The sequence below is a fragment of the Podarcis filfolensis genome, assembly GCF_964270895.1.
Source record: "Podarcis filfolensis genome assembly, chromosome: 16".
Taxonomy (NCBI): Eukaryota; Metazoa; Chordata; class Lepidosauria; order Squamata; family Lacertidae; genus Podarcis; species Podarcis filfolensis.
In genome coordinates this window covers 38779196-38800111 of record NC_139620.1, presented here as the reverse complement: position 1 = coordinate 38800111, position 20916 = coordinate 38779196, and the positions used below count along the sequence as shown (strand labels likewise).

The following is a 20916-nucleotide window of genomic DNA, read 5'->3' as shown; positions in this document are numbered from 1 at the left end:
CTCAAAGTATTAACATATCTCCACCCACTTGTCTTTAAGACTGAGAGCTTGTCCAGGACACGAACCTGTCTCAGATGGTATGGTACAAATAATAGGCTTTGGAGGCATTCCTATGGCAAGATCTGTTGGAATGAGCAACTTAGGATGCAGTGGATTTCCAGTGACACTAAGTCTTTGACTCAACCAAAGATATGAAGTGTAACTTGGTCACCCTGACTCCGCTGGGCCATGTGACTTGACAACCCAGTACAGAACACTATTTTAAAGGTTTGTTTTCCCCTCTGCCATGTTTAGGCAGAGCAGCAACTGCCTTGCTGCTGAACAGAGTTTGGACATCAGCGTACTCAACTTACACTGGCTTTACCTATCATTGGGGGGAGTGCTTTTGTAACTAATGCAACATGCTGAACCAATGTAAGTTTTATTGTCCTAAGCTCATATGATTTTGTTCTGAACATAACATTTATTGTCTTTCACCAAATGAGAAAGCACCAATATCGATACAATAAAGTCTTTAACCTATTCTCTATTGTCTTTGGGAGATCTTTAACTGAACTTTGGAGGGGGCGGAACAGAGAACTTCTGAGTCATCTTGCATGTCATGCTTCTGGCTGTTTTATTCATGTTCAAAATGTGATTTTGAAAAACTCTTGCCAGATATGAAACTTCGGAGAATTATATTTAAAATTATATAGAACATGTTAACTATGTATGAAAATGGAAAATGAGCCTGAAAGTTGAGATTCTCATGAAATTATCTGGAAATGAAATGAAGGGCTTCTCAATGGAATTCATAACGAATGTGTTGCATCCAATGATAGTACTGCTCAAGGTATAGCCATTCAAAATGGACATGCCTAACTTAGATGAATTAATTTCAGGGGGTCTACTGTAATTTAGTTGGATACAACCCATCTGTGCAAGGTTTCCTAATACACTGAGCAGACCTATTTGCTTTGACTTTTCCATGGAAAGCCCATGTTTTTGGTGCACTGAAAAGCCAACACTGAAGACAAACACACTTACTTTATACATCCTAACTGCTCCACCGCCCATACCCAGTTCATGCTCTATGTCAGTCAAGCTCCCAAAAGAAGCTGCAGAAGAGTGGTCCACCACAGGTTTCTCGCCAGTTTCGGGCAGAGAACTTTTGCTTTTTCGATCTCTCTCTAAAAAAGGAATATTTGGAATAAGAAGTCAGTGGCAAACGTGAGTGCAACATATCAATCATGCAACCTGAGCTATGGGAGAGGGCTCACTTCAAGGGGGCCCAAGTACAGCGAAATAGAGCCTCCTTGTGCAGAAGCAGTATACCTCTGACGAGATACTGGGAAGTCAGGAGTGTGAGGGCCAGCTCCCACTGGCCCCAGCTGGCATGGCCAATATTTATTTATTAATTCATTCATTTATTTGGGAGGATTTTCATCCCACCTACCAACCAAAGTTCTTGAGGCAGCTTATATTTAAAACACAATACAAATAATAACGGCACAATGATTACTCACTCTCTTCTGGGCAATCTTCCAAGGGCCACATCCCAGCAGGGCCAGAAGCAAAAGTGGGCAGGACAACAAATGTATTCCGCCTCCCTTTTGTACACTAAGTTAGTTTCTAAATATACTCACACACCTCTCTCTATTCTCCGTCCTGACGTTCATATCACAGTTCCACTCAGGCAAAAATATTAAAGATGTGAAACAGAGCCAGTGAGTGGGGGTGGCCTGGGAAGAGTTTCAAGGACAATATGGAGGGATCTGGAGGGCCACATTTGGCCCTCAGGCTTGCCTGGGGCTCTCCACTCCCTGAATATTGAAATATCTCCCCTAGTTCTCCAAGGCTGTAAGTACCACTCTGCAACTGAATCTCCCAAGAATTAATGGTTGAAGCAACCAGATGTTGGTCCTTATAAGCCAGGGCTTCTACACTGGACAGCAATTGCTATCTCTCAACTGGGTCTACGGCAGATACAGGAGGCGCTGGATCAGCAAATGTGTTAAAAGCTTTTCTCCTAGCCTTCAGATTTCTAATAGTCTGGGATGATGGGAGCTATAGTCCAGCAAGTTAAGTCCAAATAAATATAATACAATATTAAAACCAATGACTGTTATCCTATATTCACTTACCTGGATACATACCATGTTCCAGAGCGCTACATACCTTCTGATCCCACAATTCATTTTTAAAAACAAAGAAACTGTGGTCCTAAATCATGTCTAATTTAACTGAAACTCTTTCTGTAGTTGGGTCTCCAACTGTTAGTGAGGCTTTTCCTTAATTGTTTCCTTTACGTACTTGATTCTACCATTGAACTGCTGGACGCTGCAGCCATCTTCTCTGAACGATTATCTTCCTCGTCTTCTTCATAGGGAACATCTGTTTCAGAAAGAAACAAAGAAAAGCATCACACAGAAGTTACAAAAAACCGAAGCTGGATTCGTGAGCCCAGTCCAGAGCTTTGCACGGACTCTGAATGCACACAGGAAACTCCTCTGTCCACTGGCAGCCAAGTAAGAAGAGACTCCATAAAGGAATCATCTCCTTTGAAGTTAGCAGGTTCAGAAAGAAAAACTACTCAGAGTGCACAATTTGAACCAGGACTTCAACCTGAAGCTTGTTTGTGAAGTCAAACTAAGCCCTGGAATATATAAAATAATGGTTACATTGTATTATATTGTTACAATTGAACAGCTTTTCTTCAGTTGTGATTTCTGACATCCCAAAACAAAGATGCTGGGGCTGACTACCTGGGAGAAACTCAAGAAACTTTGGACCTGAAAGTTATGATGAGGGAAGGACTGAAGACCGTGTTGTTTATTTATTAAATCCATACTCAGTCCTTCCTCACAAAGACGCCCAGGGCAGCAAACAAGAAGCAATAAAACAATAAAAACATTTTAAGAACAATTCCAGTACAGATACAGACTGGGGGAAATCACAGTAAAGTGGTGGGAAAGCACTCTGAGACATGCAGGAGGGTTTTTTAAATATATATCATAACTCTTTTACATAGTCAAGGCAGAAGGTACTGATGTTGGAGGAAGGATGCAAGGATGTTGCTACTCAGCAACTGGATCAGGGCACTCTGTATATGCTCAGAGACACTCTATCATTTCTCTGCCTCTAACAGGCAGGCGTTTGTGGCAAATGAAAGGCGATGGCACACAAGGCTATGGTCATTCTGTGCGCGGAGAGTTAAGGCACTCAGCAAATGCTCAAAGGCACTCTTGGAGCACACACTTTCTGTAGGAAAAGTGCAGTCCCGAGACCCCCTATCTAAAGCCCTGGATAACTACTGCCACTGCCAGTTAGTGCAGGCAACACTAGGCTGCACTACTGAATTATCTGACTTGATAGGAGGGCAGCTTCTCCTATGTTCCTGTGAAGGGGGAGTGGTGAGAGGGTTCCAGGGACAGCCAATGTGGCACCTCTCCAGATAGATATATAACTTCATTGCTGTTTAATTGGTTTTTTAATTGTTGGATCCCCTCCCCCCCCCCCCCCGTTTGCAGCACAGCAGTTCCCTTTTATCCATCAGTCGCCTTGAGTCCCTTCAGGGGGCAAAGAAGAAGAAGGGCAGTTGTGGACTACAAATCCCATCAGCTCCAGGGCTGTTGCAGCCTCAAATATCTGGAGGGCGGGGAGCGCGTGGGCTTTCCCTGAGAGGTCCCTGCTCGGAGCGGGGAAGGCGGGGGCGAGGCCCTCTGCACGCGCCCAGAGGCCCTCTGCCCACCGATCTCGACGTCGACCTCGTCGAGGCGGATCTCCTGGCGGAAGAAGAGGGCGGCGGGCTCGCCCTCCTCGGCGCTGGCGCCCAGGTTGAGGAAGCGCAGGAGGATCTCGGCCTCGTCGCCGTCGTTGCGGTTGAGCAGCTCCTCGAAGGGCGCCCCGTCCTTCACGCCCAGCGCGCCCCGCAGCCGGTCGCCCACCCACTGCACCCGCACGTCGTCCATGGCTCGCCCCGCCGCCGCGTCTCGGCTAGCAGGCCAACCGACGCGCCTCCGTCGCCATGGCAACGGCGCTAGGCCGCAGGGCGCGCGCGCGGGGCACGAAGAGCCGGAGGGGGGGGGAGTTCAAGGTCCATAGAAAAATGTGCGGAATTCAAGAAAGAACATTTATGAAAAATAATTTATTACGGGCTGTGTGTGTAAAACTCATCGTGCAGAAAAAGGGGTCTGGGTTAAAGGCGGATCCACATGCATCCTCCACTTTTTTAAAAAAAGTGCAAGCCTAAATTCTGCAAGGGTAGAAATCAAATCTTCCAAGCTAGCATTAGCCTTAGCAATCTCCAACAACATCAAGCCTTTACCATTAACCATCATTTCAATGTGCTATTTGGAACAGGTAAATTTGGGAGGGACAAAATGGCTTCAGGACTTTTTCTGCGCGCTTCAGACATGTGGTTTGTGTTCGTGTGTGTGCTTAGTACATTTATGAACATTTATTTTATATATATGTACGACCTTAAAATTATTAAAACAATAGTAATATTTGATATTATATTAATGATATAATAAGATAACGATAATAATTATTATTTTATTTATACCCCACCCATCTGACTAAGGCTGCCGGAGCCACTCTGAGCGGCTTCCAACATACATCAAAACATAAGAAAACATTGCGCACTTCAGCTGCCGTCTAAAGGTTGCATAGTTACTTGATCTTCCTGGCTCCATGATCACACAGCCCTCACAACGTTTCTCTCAGGGATATCATACCACACCCTCCAACATTTCTCCGAAGGAAAAGTGGGACTTTCCGGGATCAAATCAGAAACCAGAATGGCTTCTGTAAATCCAGGACTGTCCCTGGAAAGTAGAGACAAAAAGCATGAGGATCCATGGGGATCCGTGCTTCAGAACCACGTTTTTGGGCTATGGAGTTTCCAGGAAGCCGTGGATCCGAGTTTTTTGTGGTGCAGGCTGTGCCCCTGGACATGAGGTGTGATTTGACAGCGAGTTAGGGTTGGCCCAATGCAAAAAGTGTGAGGATCCATGAGGATCCGTGCTTCAGAACCACGTTTTTGTGCCACGGTCTTGCCAGGAAGCTGTGGGTCCGTGATTTTTGTGGTGCATGCTGTGCCCATGACCATGCTGTTTGATCTGATGGTGACTTCGAGCTGATCTAGTGCAGAAATCATGAGGTTCCATGAGGATCCGTGTTTTTTAACCATGTTTTTGCGCCATTGCGGTACCATGAAACAGTGGATGAGTGATTTTTTTGGTTCTGCCTATAGACAAATACATGGTGTAGAGCAGGGGTGTCAAACTCAAATTCATTGGGGGCCGCATCAGCAGTTTGGTCACCCTCAAAGGGCCGGTTGTATCTGTAGGACTATATCTGTGTCTGTTTCCTGAATGCATGTAAAGTGGAGGTTTCCTGTGTAGAACGGCCGGCGCCGCTAGAGGGCAGACGTTCTCTGGCTTGTAGGCTGCCGCGCATGCGCTGAAGAGGCGGCTTTCTTGTGTCAAAAAAAAAAGCGAGAATAAAAGGTGAAGGCTGGCAGCCGGCGGCGGCTACACGGGCCACATGACGAGGTCTGGCCCGCGGGCCTTGTGTTTGACACCCATGGTGTAGAGTATCATGGTGTTTTTATTTTGTTTCAATATAAAAATCATATGAATTCATGAGGATCCATGTTTTTGTGGTGCTGCAGTGTTGGATCCACTTTTTTTATAGTCCAGTCTGCAGGCGTGCCTTCCAGATGTGTTTTGACACTGGATTTGTTGGAGTTATTTTTTAAAAAGTGGAGGATCCATGTAGATCTGCCTTTAACCCAGACCCCTTTTTCTGCACAATGAGTTTTACACACACACACACACACACACACACACACACACACACACACACATTGAAGACACCATCCACCTCTACTCACAACCAGAGTAGCCCATTCTTTTTCTTCCATTTCTTTAGTAGATTATCAGGGTGACAAGGGAGAATTTAACCATTAAGGTGTTACACCAGACTGGTTCCAGACTACATTAATCTGAGGATGTGATGTTTTTTACTGGGCAGTCTCTTGTATCCATTGTAATGATTATATTTCCTGAACAATACAACCCACTCTCATCCTGCCACCATCCCTACAATAATAGTTCTCCTCCCACCTCTTGTATTCACCCATTCTCATCCAATCATTTTCTCTAGGGACTCATATCCTCATTTCCCCCACAGCTTGGTTCCCCAGAGGTTTAAATCATCACCATCACAATTCATTGCAAGCTACAATTTAACAGGCACAATGTTTGTTCTCAAAATGAGTGATTAGCTTTTATTTAAGATGAATATGAAAGAAGGCTAGATTTATTCTGCTGGCAATTATAAAACTCAGTAAGGTGAAATACCTCCATTTTCATTTTGAAATTTAAAAAAAAAAACTTTTAAAAGGTAGCTGTCTTCACCGAGTATAAACAAGTTTCATTCAAATTCACTGCTGTGTCAAAAACAAAATTAAACTAGAACCTGATTTTGCAAGTATTAAGTTCCAGCAATGGAATGATGTGCATAAATGGAGTGTGTAATTGTTTTCTGGGAACTTGTACTAACTCAGGTAGTTTGCCATTCAACACTGAACAAAAGGTATGGGGATATCCAGGCTGCAATACTGAAGAAACTTACATAAGCATATACTTAATTTCAAGGAATCTTTTTTTCATTTAAGCAAATGAAGTTTAAGTTCCACCAGGAGTTAAATTAGAATATTTAATACCTTGCAAAATAATTTCAAGTAGCAATATTGGAAGAGAATCACTGTGAGCCCCTATAACTTGCTCCTTGGTCAACTTAACAGGCATTTCCTTAAAAAATTCAAGGCCACAGGCTTCCAAGTTTTTTAGTGAATCCAAAAGCTGGCATGGCTTTCAAATCTTTCCTCTTATATTCAAAATGTAGGATGTGCAATGGCAAAAAAATAGCATAGCTCTTGCTCAAACCAGAGGCAAAAAGCTTTTAAACAATATCTTAGCCCATGTCTTAGACTGCATAACAAAGTCTTAATAGTTTCCTGTAAATACTGAAAGGTAAGCAACTTCGTTCTCAGCTGCTGCCTGATTTTCTGATCTATGAGTAATCATGAAGGTGCAGTAGTACTAACAGGAATGACAAGGCAGAATGACAAGGCATTTTTCAGTACTGAACTCGGGTTCAATGGGGCTTACTTCCAGTTAAGGGCATATCGGATGCACTGTAAGGGTTTACAAAAGAAAACAAACTGCTCTTAAAAATACCTGCAGCATTTTTAAAAGCAGCAATGAGATATTTAGAATCAGTTTTAAAATCAATTTATATGTGCTCATGACTGGAAAACACAGACATTTTTATGACTATTTACCAGAAATCCACGTTAGCAAAATCCAAATGTGAGGTTATATATTACAAAATTATTTGGCTGCATTGTAAGGCAATCAGTGTTGTTCTTTTCTAAAATGAACTGTACAAGAATGACAAATAGGTATATGATTATTTTCAAACAACTCTAGAGATGTACTGACTACAGCAGCCAAACTATGCAATGTATCTATTACAATGTAAAGAAATGTCTTGAAAGGAGAAAGGTGTGAACTTGTATCCTTCGCCTGCGTAGAACTTGTTCTGAAATTCTACCCTGTAAGAAGAAAAGCACTACATTAAGATAAAGGCAATCACATGGACCCCGTTCAAAGCTGCTAGGCAAACATGCTCTGAATCGAATCCACAATGAATAATTACTTTCAAGTGGAAAATACTTGATGTCAATAAAGGATTCATTTACTTTAAAAATAAAAATAAAAATTAAGCTTTACATTTTTTAATTAAAAAATCCAAAATGTTTTGCTAGCAAGCCACACACACACGTATATATTAATAAATAATAATAATAATAATAATAATAATAATAAATTTTATTTATTTATTTATACCCCACCCTCCCCAGCCAAGGCCGGGCTCAGGGCAGCTAACAAGCAATAATAAAAACTATTATTATTTTAAGAATATTAAAAGGAAGACACATACCAGTGAAGTCGTACAGCATGTAGAAAAGCAGAAAGACCTTCCATGACTAAAAGAATGAATATTGTTAGAACCATAAATAAGGCTGAAACTGGTATCAGAAGGATGATCCCATAAGTCGCATCCACGCGAAGGCCCACTCTCATGATCATTGCCCAGAGGACTTCTGATAATTCTAAAAATAAAAACACAATAAACTGTCCCAAATCCTGCTTTTTAATACTTTACCACATGGCATGCCTAAAGGACAAGTAATTTTGCCAGGGACACATTTCTCATTATTAAAAGCAGTTGAAGATGTAATACCTTAATCATGCCCTGTTCAGACGCAACAGGAAACTATGGCTTTGGACTATGTGGATGAGCTGTGGAAAGCTCTTAGCTTGCATGATCTGTTGTCCCCACTTCATACTGGCGAGACTGGAAGATTTGCTTCCGCTTTTAAGTTAAGTGTATTTCCTATGGTGTCTAAATTTAGGGAAATGCAGTTTGCTTCTTCACCTTCAACCCAATACTGCCCATACCAACAATGTATCATGCTGAATGTAATTGAACCGTATGATTTGAACTCTACCATTTGAACACTGAATATACTTTTGTTACTCATGAAAAATATTTTAATAAAAACTTATGTAAAAAAAAGCTGAGGTCAAACCATGGTTTCAGATTCTGGCCTCTTTACTAACCACAGCTTCAATATACCACAGTTCTCCAAGTTCATACATTATAGGGAACAATGATTATAGTTTAAAGCTGAAAATGGATGCTTCCAATGTCCTTGCAGTATGGAAAGAGGAGAAAGAAGGGTTGAATTCATGCAATCCATTCACATAGTAGGAAACCAATTTTTATTATGTCTGAACAATGAATGTGCACATTAGAATTAAATACGTTTTATATTTGTTTTAAAATCAAAAGCAGGGGGGAGACTCCTAAAGAACCAAGGTGGGAACAAGAAAATAGAGCTTTGAGACTGCATGCAGGATACTTACGTGCATGGGCCAAACTAAGAGCCCAGAGCCTGAGGTATGAAGCAGAGTTGGAGATGCATCCTAGACAGTATTCAATGGTATGGATAGCTTGATCCATGAATACATCTGTAAAGTTAAACTAAAGCAAAATAATATGTAAACCATACAGATGTACTTTAGAATTCCCGGGACACATCAAATTCATTTCAGTAGGTGGTCTCCAGTGCTAGTCATATTCAGAGTAGACCCACTGAGATCGACAGGCCTACAGAGTATGACTTGGTTGGGTATCAGGAAGGACCAAGCAGAAGGTCCCAGGTTTAATCGCCAGCATCTCCAAATAGGGCTGGGAGAAAATCCTGCCTACAATCCTGGAGAGCTGTTGCCAGCCAGTGTAGACAGTAATGTGCATTGCCACGTCTCAGCCTGTCTGGACTTGCTCTATGGTGTTTTTAACTGGTATTCCTTGGGCAGTTTTTACCCTTAATGTAAAGGTAAAGGGACCCCTGACCATTAGGTCCAGTCATGGGCGACTCTGGGGTTACAGCGCTCATCTCACTTTATTGGCCAAGGGAGCCGGTGTACAGCTTCCGGGTTATGTGGCCAGCATGACTAAGCCACTTCTGGTGAACCAGAGCAGCGCACGGAAACGCCGTTTACCTTCCCGCCAGAGTGGTACCTATTTATCTACTTGACTTTGAAGTGCTTTTGAACTGCTAGGTGGGCAGGAGCAGGGACCGAGCAACGGGAGCTCACCCCGTTGCGGGGATTCGAACCGCCGACCTTCTGATCGGCAAATCCTAGGCTCTGTAGTTTAACCCACAGCGCCACCCACGTCCCTTGTTTTTACCCTCACTGCCCCAAAAAAGCACAGAGAAGCATTAGGTTTTATCTTAGGCACATACTCCATGCATGGGACCGTAGAGGCTTCACAGCATGCTGTGTCAATCATGCAACACTATCCTGAATCCTCTGCAATACGCAGTAGTTCTAGAGTAGTCAACTCAGCATGAAAAGGCTCTCTGGAGGCAGAACATTTGAAAAAACTATTGCTAGAAGTTTTCTAGGGTATATTTAGATAGCACCCTCAATAAGCCCAGCACAACACAGTAACAAATTACAAGATGACAGGTCCCTTCCCCAAGGAGCTTACAATCTAAAATTTAACACAGGGAGAGGCAACTGAAAGAGAGGAAGGGATTTATGGGCAAGGGTAAATGCAGGGGGATATGCATTAATTTAAATGCCAGGGTGCAGGACACCCTAAAGAGGGTGTTTTGAGGAGGGGTTTGAAATAAGAGCCAGCATCCTGTAGGTGGCCTGTGAGAGATTATGTAACATCACATGTTGCAGTCTTGCAGATTGCTGATAAATGCATACAAGCCACAAAGGTGGTCCTTCCAAAAGAAATATAACACCACAAACTGAAGGGGAAGGGGAACATGCCCTGTGCTGCACTAAGAGGATTCCTTTTACATAGCTCCAAACTACAGGCAGTGTTTGCGAAACACACACATCTACCTCTTCTTTCTCCTCATCTTTGTGCCTGTGGTCCAAAGAGCTGCTTCCTTCTTCAATATCATGAGTTCTCAGCAGAGCAATTTCTTCTTCACTTTCTTTTCGTACTAACCGGTAGCCTTTCTGGAGAATTTAAAATAAAAAATTGAATTGTATCACTCACCCCACCTCAAGTTGGATTACAGCAACCATGCAAGCCATCTCCACCAGCCCCCCAAAAACCCAAGTGCTAAAGATTTAGTTCTCAAGAAAGGTGACCAACTTTTTAAAATGCAATGAAGCCTTCTGTATTTCTATCTCAGTGCTACCCAAATTTTTGAGAGCTGAAACACACTCTACCGACAACCCTCTACTGAATTAAGGTTGCTTTTATAGTGTGTGAAGAGTAAGAATTAGCTGCACTTTAGGGAACCCTCCCAGTGGCACAACTTAGCAAGACCTCAAGGGCCAAAAACAGCCTCACAGCAGAATGACGGTTCACAAGATCAACAACTGGTAAGGGTCATGTCAATATGTGGGCCAGCTTGGCAATCCTTGCTTTTTTAATAATAATAATAATAATAATAATAATAATAATAATAATAATAATAATAATAATAATAATAATAATAATAATAATAATAATAATAATACAGGTGTCTCCCCACTTTCATGTGTTTAACACATGCGTGACCGCACCTGCACATTGCCAGGAAATAAATAAAATCAATTTAAACAGCAAAAAGCCACAAAAAAGACAAAAATGGCCCAAAAACAGTGGGGAAATGGCCAAAATGGTGCAAAAAGAGCAAGAAAATGGTTAGCAATCCTATGACCCTTTGCACTGATATTTCAGGCTGTGGAGAGTTGGAGTTTGAGAAAGGAGATTTGGAGAGAACAATTGTCGTGAAGTTAGGTGGGTTTTTAGAGTAGTTTGGCTTTTAGACGGTGATCCCCACTATACATGATTTCACATATGTGTGCGATACCCAGGAACGCAACCTCTGCCTGTAGTCATAGGCTGGTCAATTGGGCTACACTGTTACAGAACTTCATTTTATTACTTTTGGCTTGGAAACATATATTTGTCCTTTTCTGTAACAAAATGGTGTTTATTCTTATCCTTTTTTCCTTGCCCCTTAACCAAAAAGAACACGTGTTTACAGAGCCATCAAACTAATTCAGAGAACATACATTTAATTGGAAGAAGGATTTTGCCAATCTTATAACACACAAGCTACCATAGGCAGTTATTTCCAATACATACTCTGTATGCCCCGATGCTTTGGCCTCCATTGCTCAACCAGTATAAATAAAGTGGTTTTCCAAAAAGCAGCACTGGAACTGAAAGCACAGCAACAGACAGGAGAAATTTCTGTAGAACCATCTGTTTTGAAAGAGAGGAGGCAAAAAAGACAAAGCTGTTTTATATGGAGGCTGATTCCCTCCTCCCTACACAAAACCACTAAAACTCTCCTAATGGCAACTGCCGTGCCTCAGAATGCGACAGTTCCCCCAGTGCCCTGAAGGGTGGAGAATCTGTGGACATCTCCAGGAATCACTAAACTACAACTCCCACAATCCCTGAATGCTGGAAATAGAGCTAATGGGACTTGGTTCCAACAACACCTGGAGGACCACAGGTTCCCCACCTTTGGCATATACATTACTGAAAGGATTCAGACGCGTGTCAATTCTTTGCAGGAAAAGGATTTGCATGACAACTGACTTAAATGCCAGTTTGGAATTGGGGTTTTTTCCCCATTTACTTTTTATACCTTATTAATTTTAATACAATAAAAAGTAAGGCCACAACATTTATTTATAGTTAAAAAGAACCCTTCTGATCCCCTGCCAAGGTGACCATATTAATCAGGCAGATTTTTTTAAATAAAAGAGTTAAAGTTGTGTTAAAATTGCAGCTGGCAAATACCATCCTAGAAGAGGGAGGGGAAGAAATGACTTTCCTAATATGATGCCTCCTGCAACACATGTAAAAATTTATCAGTTAACTAAAAACTGAGATTATGCATTGATGATTCAGTTCTATGCATGCTTATTCAGAATTCACTGTGTTCCATGTGGTTTACTTCTCAATACGTGTATTTAGGACTGCATTTGAAGATTTTTTAAAAACTGGGTTACAAGCCCTAAAATGAACACTTTTGTATGGCTGTCTGTTCAATTCCATATATTTCTCCAACTGCCTCTCTTGCTTTCAAAGCATCCACTTGCATCTCCATACACACAACAAAGACAAAAACCAAATCAGTGCAGAAAGAACAGCAAAGAGAAAAATGTGGGGAAACCACATATTAATATTGCCTTGTTTATACTTCGCATACATCACTACAATATTTCCACATTTATGCTTTTTCTTCCATGCCACAACTTTCATATGCCACTTCATCCCAGGCCACTGCACCCAAAAAATAACTTCTGATTTAGTCTTATCTTTTCATTTATGCAATACTGAGTTGCTAAAAAAGAAGTGTTGCTCTTATCAGAACATTTTATTCCTTTCTCTAGAATCAAAAAGATGCCTCCTAATTCCAACATACACACTGCCCAGGCTTGCACCCCGGGGAGGTCACTTTGGTGCTGCTAACACAGTGGTTTGACTTCATCCCCAGAGGCGCAGTCCATCGTCTCAGATGGATGCCAACAATACCAGCACAGGGAAAGACTATCTTCCATACATGCCTAGAACCAAGTACAGTGGTACCTCTGGATACGCAGACTTCAGGATGCGAATGCGGCAAACCCAGAAGTATTTTTCCAGCTTTTGTCCCGCGCGCATGCACAGAAGCGCTCTTCCACGCCACACACATGCACAGAAGCGGCACCTCTGGTTGTGAATTCCTCAGGATCCGATCGGAGCTCCAGAACGGATCCTGTGTGCAACTGGAGGTACCACTGTAATACTTTTACCTAACTCTTTCCAAAATACAGTAACTACTGCACATTCCCAGTACATATACCCCAAAGTGGCTCCACTCCCCACACCTTCAGCCACATTAGAAAAGATACATTTAAGCAACCTAAATTAGGTACTGTTAAAGACCTGTTCATTTCAACTGGGGAAATTTAAGTACATGCCTAACTATTCCTTTGAAATCAATGCAGCAGAAGAGTTGTGCGTTTTGCTTTCTCTTTAGGAAACCCTGAACTGCAAGACCGGAGACAGGCAAAGATAAGGAATTCTGTGACTACCTTTCAGATTATAAGGCTTACCAACCTGTCCTTCGAAAAAGATGTGTGGTTCTCTCTTATTAGGAAACAGGAACATGTTAATGAACAAAATCAAAATGCTGGGAGCCGTCTCAGAGTTCTTCGCGCTAAAAGCCAACCATTTATAGATGATCATAAAAACCAGGTATCCAAAGATGGAAAGAATGAACAGAAGTTGAGGAATGAACACCAAATAAATATTGTACTTCTTCCTGAAATGCCTGATGGAATAAGAAAAAAGGTGGATTTCATTTCATTTTTTGTATTCAAAGTGGAAATCAGTTTTACAGAGAAAGCTTATACATACATAAATATACTGTCTATGCCAAGAAAAAAGAAGCAACCTCCAGCTGTTAGACCACAATTCCCATCATCCCTGACCACTGGGCCATGATGTGGGAAGTTGGAACTCAACAACAGGACTACAGTTACCCCATCCCTGATCTGAACAATGAATGCCAACACATTTACTGCCCAGCAACTCTCTTCTGCAATGTTGGATAAGCTGCTACTTACAGACCTAGGAGAAAACTGTTCTTTGCCAGGATAGATGTCTTGGAAAGAAAGGTGGTAGGAGCAGGGAAGGGATCAGAGTGGACCTAAAGGAGCATTTCCACCCCTTTTGTTCAGCTCAAACACTGAGATCCAGCTCTGAGGGCTTTCTGGGGGTTCCCTCATTGCAATAAGTGAGGTTACAGGGAACCAGGTAGAGGGTTTTCTCAGTAGTCATGCCCTCCCTGTGGAACACCCCCCCCCCCCGGTCAGATGTCAAGGAAATAAACAACTATCTGACTTTTAAAATACATCTGAAGGCAGCCCTGTATAGGGAAGTTTTTGATGTTTGGTGTTTTACTGTGTTTGATGTTTTAATTTGCTGGAAGCCGCCCAAAGTGGTTGGGGCAACCCAGTCAGATGGACAGAATAATAATAATAATAATAATAATAATAATAATAATAATAATAATAATAATAATAATGTTAAAAAATAGAGTAAGATCATGTATAAGGTTCCCTGCTAGCTAGGGAGCTCTAGGGAGCCTTAAACAGTAGGCTAGATCTTGAATAATAGCTGTGCTTGTTCATCAACTTGATTTTTAAAAATAGGTTATACATAAAAGTTATTCCAAGAAATTCCCACCTCGAATAAAAAGGCATACCAAATTGTTGCAAACAACTGAAGCACACACAAAAAACTATCAACAAAAAACAGAGCTAAGGAACTGGTGTATTAAAAACACAGAATTATTTATTATAATGAAATAATTATCCTATATACAAACACTAAACCTTTACTAGGCCAAATCCTATACTTGACTGTATATTTCAATATATGCCCAAAGCGTTTCAACACAAAGGTTTTCAGTGGAGACGTTATTTAACAAAGAACCCAAGTACAATAAATCTATAAAAAATAAAAATATTAATAGCCCAGAAAAAAACCCACTGTACATAAAACACAACAAGCTGATACTCACCAATAGGCTTTGATCCTTACATATAAAATTTCAGAGGAGAGCAAAGCAATTCATCTCAAACCTCCATTGTACACAACTGTCCTGGATAAACTGATAGTTTTCAACAATCACCAATTAAAATCACATAAATATATACCTTCAAAAATCTCAAACCTCAAAATTAATCTTCTCAAAACTTATCAATTCATTATGACCCTCAGTACAAACCTTCCCAAGCCTCATGTAACTAAGAAGGAAAACAACAGAGGAGTGATATAAACTTGCTAACAGCTAAAGGAGAAAAAGTTTTGACACACCTAGCACCCAGCAAAGGCTTTGAATCTGGAGCAGCAAGATAAATCTGGAGGGAGAATGTAGGTTATAGTAATTGTCATGGAAAAGTTTGCACTAATAGTCACTGATAATTTGGTAAGTTTCAGCTTGTTGCTTTATGTAGAGCTGTTTTCATTTTATCGTAAGAACAGGAATTTAAAAAATGCATTTATGCCTTTATTCCGCTTTTGGTTGCTGCAATTCTGCTGTGAAGACACACACTTACAAGTGGTTAAGTCCTCCTAAGATGACCCCAAACGTCATGTGGGTAACTCCAATAATTATAGACATTTTCATTTTGAAGGAATTCAAGAAACTGAGACGATTGTTCGCCAGGTTCCAAATCTGGTAAGAGAGAGAGAGAGGAGGCAGATAGAATCAGACTTAACCGAGGAAGAGGAATGAGATATTGGCTCAGATTCTAACTACAAGCAAGGATTTATAGAGCACAGTATGGAGTCCTTCTCCAGCATTCCTGTATGCAAGGCAAGCAAGAAACCCCATGTAGCTCTTTTACAAACAAACTTAAATTCTCTTGCAAGTTAGAAAACATGGGACACCCAGGATAATATCATTGAAATGGAAAATCATGCTACTGTGGAGACAGGAAGGTGAGACTATGCTGAGAATTCTTTGAGGGAGAGGTTCCAAGGGGGCAAACTGAAATGAGAAAAGGGCGTTACTAAGTGGCTTTGCTGACAAAGGTGGGAGGTGACCAGGTATAGGGAACATGAATATTGGGGGGGGGAGGTTTACAAAAATAGCACATAGTGCCTTTGATCAGCTACCTTCTGTGGGACAAAGCTGTTAGGAACAAAGGGCGCTGCCTTATCCCAGAAACAGGCCCTTGGTCCAGCTAGTATTGCCTATGCCAAGGGTGAGTAGCCTGTGGCCGTCTAGGTGTTGTTGGGCTCCAATTCACATTAGCCGCAAGCAGAATGGTCAACGGAAAAATATTATGGGAGGTAGAGTCCAGCAACAGCTGGGAGGGCCACATTTTCTGGTCTACTGACAGCAGCTCTCCAGGGTTTCAGGCATAACTTTCTTCCCAGACCCACCCAGAGATGTCAGGGACTGAACCCTCCACCTTTTGCATGTACAGTTCCTTAATAAGCAAGGAAGAGTTGCCAACCCTATAGGCCTATCCTAGCAAACAGAAATATTTACATAAATTAAAGCTGTAAATCTGTTGACCTATGATTCAGAACCATAAAACTGCCAATTCTTCTTTATAGGGTCATCGTTGCCACACAGTGGAAGCTCCAAGGAAGAACACTAACCGGATCTATGCCAAAAGGATAAGGTCCTATGAACACTCCAGTCGCATTTGGATTTAACATCAAATACTGATTCTTCAAGTCCTCCTCACTGTTAGAAAAAAAAAAGCACATAGCAGAATTAAGACTTGAACAAAGATATTTGTATCACCACAATAGGCTATTTGCTGTCAGAAGCTCCCGCAAGATCCCACAAGGATCTTGTGACATCTTGCAGGTAGGGCTGGGGAACACTCCCATCTGAAATCCTGCCAGTCAGTCACTGTACACAATGTTTGGCTACATGGAACAATAGTCCAACTCAGTATTTACAGCCTTCCAGAGGCCTTGTGCAACCTTCCCAGAGCCCGGTGAGCAAGGTGGAGGGCTTCAAAACTATTTCCATGGCAGCAAAAGCCAGTGCAGAAAGAGCTTTTCTTGTGCCTTGCTTACCCGGATCTGGGAAGGTCACATGAAATCTCAGATGTCGCCTTCCAACTGTTTCTGCCCCGCTCCCCATTTATCTATTTATTTATTTTCCTGCACCCATCCAAAGCTGCAGTTGTGTAAGTAAATCATGCTTCAGTTGCTGGTATACTGTATTAAGAGAGAGATGCTTCTCAACTAGCTTGACAGGGAGTTGTAAGGAACTCTAAAACTCACTCCATATAAAAAATAATGTTGTAAGATGCAAAAAATATATATATATACAGACTAGTATCTTCAGACAGGGAAAGCTCTGGAAAAGATGAAACGTTTTGGCTGTTGGCAAAAACCAGGAGCTAATGTGGCCAAAGAGTTCTGCACCATAGAGGACATCACCACAAAGAAAGCCCTGATCCATTCCCCCATAAATTTCACTCTTCTCATTGTTTCCTGCTTACAGGTGAGAAGGGTAACAGCCATGAAAACTGCCAGCTCCTACAACAAGTGCCCATTTTCTTCCAGTATAATAATTATAATGAATACAATTTATATCTCATCTTTCTCCCATAAGAAGCACAGAGTGGCAAATACATCAATACTGGAATAATGTTTAAAAATGTATAAAAACAGTGACCTCAGGTTTGACAGGAACAGCATCTTTCAGCTGTCAAATGCCTGAGTAAACAGGGATGTTTTTTAAATTTCTCCTGGAAGTAAACAGGAATTAAAAAGAAAAAATCACCTGGAAGTCAATCGTGATGGAGAAAAACACACCTCACCAGGGAGAGCATTCCACAACCATAGAATGGCTACTGAAAAGGCCCTGTCACAGGTCAATGCCAACAGAGCAGCCCCTGGTGGTGGCACCACCAACAAGTATACAGGTAGCTAGTAAATATGTCCTTCATGTGAAGGACATATCCCTCTCATTAAATGACTGAGAAAAGGTACCTCAATATTTTAGAATGGCAGTTACTGGCTGTTGCTTTCCAGTAAGTCATTTATTATTCTGCACACCACAAAAGATACTTCATAATTGAACAGAAAGGCTAAAAAAATTAATCATGAAAATGGCAGGAATTGGAGGCACGTTTCATTTACCGTAGAACATGGGTAGGAAAACTAAGGCCTGGGGGCCGGATCTGGCCCAATCGCCTTCTAAATCTGGCTTGCGGACTGTCTGGGAATTAGCGTGTTTTTACAGGAGTAGAATGTGTCCTTTTATTTAAAATGCACCTCTGGGTTATTTGTGGGGCATAGGAATTCATTCTTTTCTTCTTCTTTCCCCCCCCCCCAAAAAAATATAGACTGGCCCCCCACAAGGTTTGAGGGACAGTGGACTGGCTGGCTGCTGAAAAAGTTTGCTGACCCCTGCTGTAGAATGAGTGAAAAGTATGCTGTGACAGGTTTAGGACACTGCACAAGTGGGGAGAGATACCTCTGAGCTTCCTATCTCAATTCAGTAGGTTGCTTTCACACCGCACTGGGTTTAACAAAGGAGTCACTCACCGCCATTCCACAGCAAACATTTGGGAAACGTTCCAGTGGGAGTCAAATATATTCAAAGACTTTGAAAAACAGTCATTGTAGATCAGGCCAGTGTATACAGAAAACAGTCCCATCAGCAAGATGATGTATCGTCCTTGAAAAAACATCTTCATGATCTGCAAATGTTAAAAAGGACAGGCCCACTGACTGCCATGTGAACTTCAAAGATAAGACCCTTTGTTACATGTGCAGCACATAAAAGCTTTGATGCACTTCCAAACAATGTATTTGATGTGGTGCAGTGTCCAGATATGCCACAATTCAGTTACGTGGTACTGCAATGTGTGGTAGAAATTCAGCAGAAGAAGCAGGCAATCTTAGTAAGGATGCAGTGTGCTTTGTGCATAAAAATATAAGAAACCGCTCTGCTGGATGCATACAGCTTCCAAAAGTGGTCAGCCAGATGCCCCCAGGAAGCTCACAAGCAAGGAATAAGGATTTGCTGAATTACATCTCTGCTATTTAGAATTTACCATCAGTTTATGCATGCCTTTGGGTGAGTCCAACACATAGTGCTTCTACACTAGAAGAAATTGTCACCTTCCATACAACAATGGATGAGTGATTTGCCCTCCCTTGCCCAAATCGACAAGAGAAAAAAGGAGCTAATGATGCACTGCAGCTCCATCCGCCCCGGGCAGCGTGGCTAATGATCAGGACAATCAGTTGTCCAAAAACAACTGGAGGGCTTTCTGCAATGTTTTTGGACTACACTCCCATCATTCCTGACCCAGTCCTGACCCCTGGCCATACTGCCGGGGCTGATGGGAGCTGCAGTGCATCAGGATCTGCGGGCCCTTCGCAAGAAGCAATTCAAGTCCAGCTTCCACCATCCCTGACTAGTGGCCATGCTGCCTAGGGCTGCCAGAAATTGGAAGTTCAGCATGATCTGCAGGGACACAGGCTGCTCAATTCTGCCTTAAAGTATTCCCCCTTCTATGTGGCAGATAATAATAATAATAATAATAATTTATTATTTGTACCCCGCCCATCTGGCTGGGTTTCCCCAGCCACTCTGGGCGGCTTCCATAGAAAACCAAAAATACACTAAAATATCACAGATTAAAAACTTCCCTGAACAGGGCTGCCTTAAGATGTCTTCTGAATGTCAGGTAGTTATTTATCGCTTTGACATCCGATGGGAGGGCGTTCCACAGGGCAGGCGCCACTACCGAGAAGGCCCTCTGCCTGGTTCCCTGTAGCTTTGCTTCTCGCAATGAGGGAACCGCCAGAAGGCCCTCGGCGCTGGACCTCAGCATCCGGGCAGAACGATGGGGGTGGAGACGCTCCTTCAGGTATACTGGGCCGAGGCCGTTTAGGGCTTTAAAGGTCAACACCAGCACTTTGAATTGTGCTCGGAAATGTACTGGGAGCCAATGTAGGTCTTTCAAGACCGGTGTTATGTGGTCTCGGCGGCCGCCCCCAGTCACCAGTCTAGCTGCCGCATTCTGGATTAGTTGTAGTTTCCGAGTCACCTTCAAAGGTAGCCCCACGTAGAGCGCATTGCAGTAGTCCAAGCGGGAGATAACCAGAGCATGCACCACTCTGGCGAGACAGTCCGCGGGCAGGTAGGATCTCAGCCTGCGTACCAGGTGGAGTTGGTAGACAGCTGCCCTGGACACAGAGTTGACCTGCGCCTCCATGGACAGCTGTGAGTCCAAAATGACTCCCAGGCTGCGCACCTGGTCCTTCAGGGGCACAGTTACCCTATTCAGGACCAGGGAGTCCTCCACACCAGCCCGCCCCCTGTCCCCCAAAAACAGTACTTCTGTCTTGTCAGGATTCAACCTCAATCCATTAGCCGCCATCCATCCTCCAACTGCCTCCAGGCACTCACACAGGACCTTCACCGCCTTCACTGGTTCTGATTTGAAAGAGAGGTAGAGCTGGGTATCATCTGCATATTGATGGACACCCAGTCCAAACCCCCTGATGATCTCTCCCAGTGGCTTCATATAGATGTTAAAAAGCATGGGGGAGAGGACGGAACCCTGAGGCACCCCACAAGTGAGGGCCCAGGGGTCTGAGCACTCATTTTTTTATTTATTTATTTACGGCTATTAGCCCATAAAATATGTACAAACATAAAAACACAGGGACATAAAAACAGATATATCCGACAACAGGAGGTGAACACCACGATGCAAGGGTGGGTCATTGAGCAGAGCCAAGTGACAGCTTGGGGCCAGGAGAGCTCCAAGGGACAGA

The 20916-nt window shown here is 42.5% G+C and overlaps 2 protein-coding genes across 2 annotated transcripts in view; both read right to left on the bottom strand.

Annotated features, from left to right (window-relative positions):
- Positions 1 to 4021, bottom strand: part of DNAH10 (dynein axonemal heavy chain 10) — a 114748-nt gene extending 110727 nt beyond the window's left edge. The window contains exons 1-3 of the mRNA XM_083589447.1: positions 3731 to 4021; positions 2293 to 2373; positions 1027 to 1169 (exon numbers count right to left, since the gene is read on the bottom strand). Coding sequence (XP_083445573.1) covers positions 1027 to 1169; positions 2293 to 2373; positions 3731 to 3950 — 444 coding nt within the window. The 5' untranslated portion in view covers positions 3951 to 4021. The remainder of the gene's footprint in view (positions 1 to 1026; positions 1170 to 2292; positions 2374 to 3730) is intronic.
- A 2226-nt stretch (positions 4022 to 6247) lies between these two features.
- The window catches only part of ATP6V0A2 (ATPase H+ transporting V0 subunit a2), a 33541-nt gene continuing 18872 nt past the window's right edge, over positions 6248 to 20916 (bottom strand). Inside the window, exons 12-20 of the mRNA XM_083589978.1 lie at positions 18670 to 18824; positions 16759 to 16846; positions 15705 to 15823; positions 13699 to 13912; positions 11728 to 11847; positions 10485 to 10604; positions 8985 to 9102; positions 7996 to 8167; positions 6248 to 7606 (exon numbers count right to left, since the gene is read on the bottom strand). Coding sequence (XP_083446104.1) covers positions 7507 to 7606; positions 7996 to 8167; positions 8985 to 9102; positions 10485 to 10604; positions 11728 to 11847; positions 13699 to 13912; positions 15705 to 15823; positions 16759 to 16846; positions 18670 to 18824 — 1206 coding nt within the window. The 3' untranslated portion in view covers positions 6248 to 7506. The remainder of the gene's footprint in view (positions 7607 to 7995; positions 8168 to 8984; positions 9103 to 10484; positions 10605 to 11727; positions 11848 to 13698; positions 13913 to 15704; positions 15824 to 16758; positions 16847 to 18669; positions 18825 to 20916) is intronic.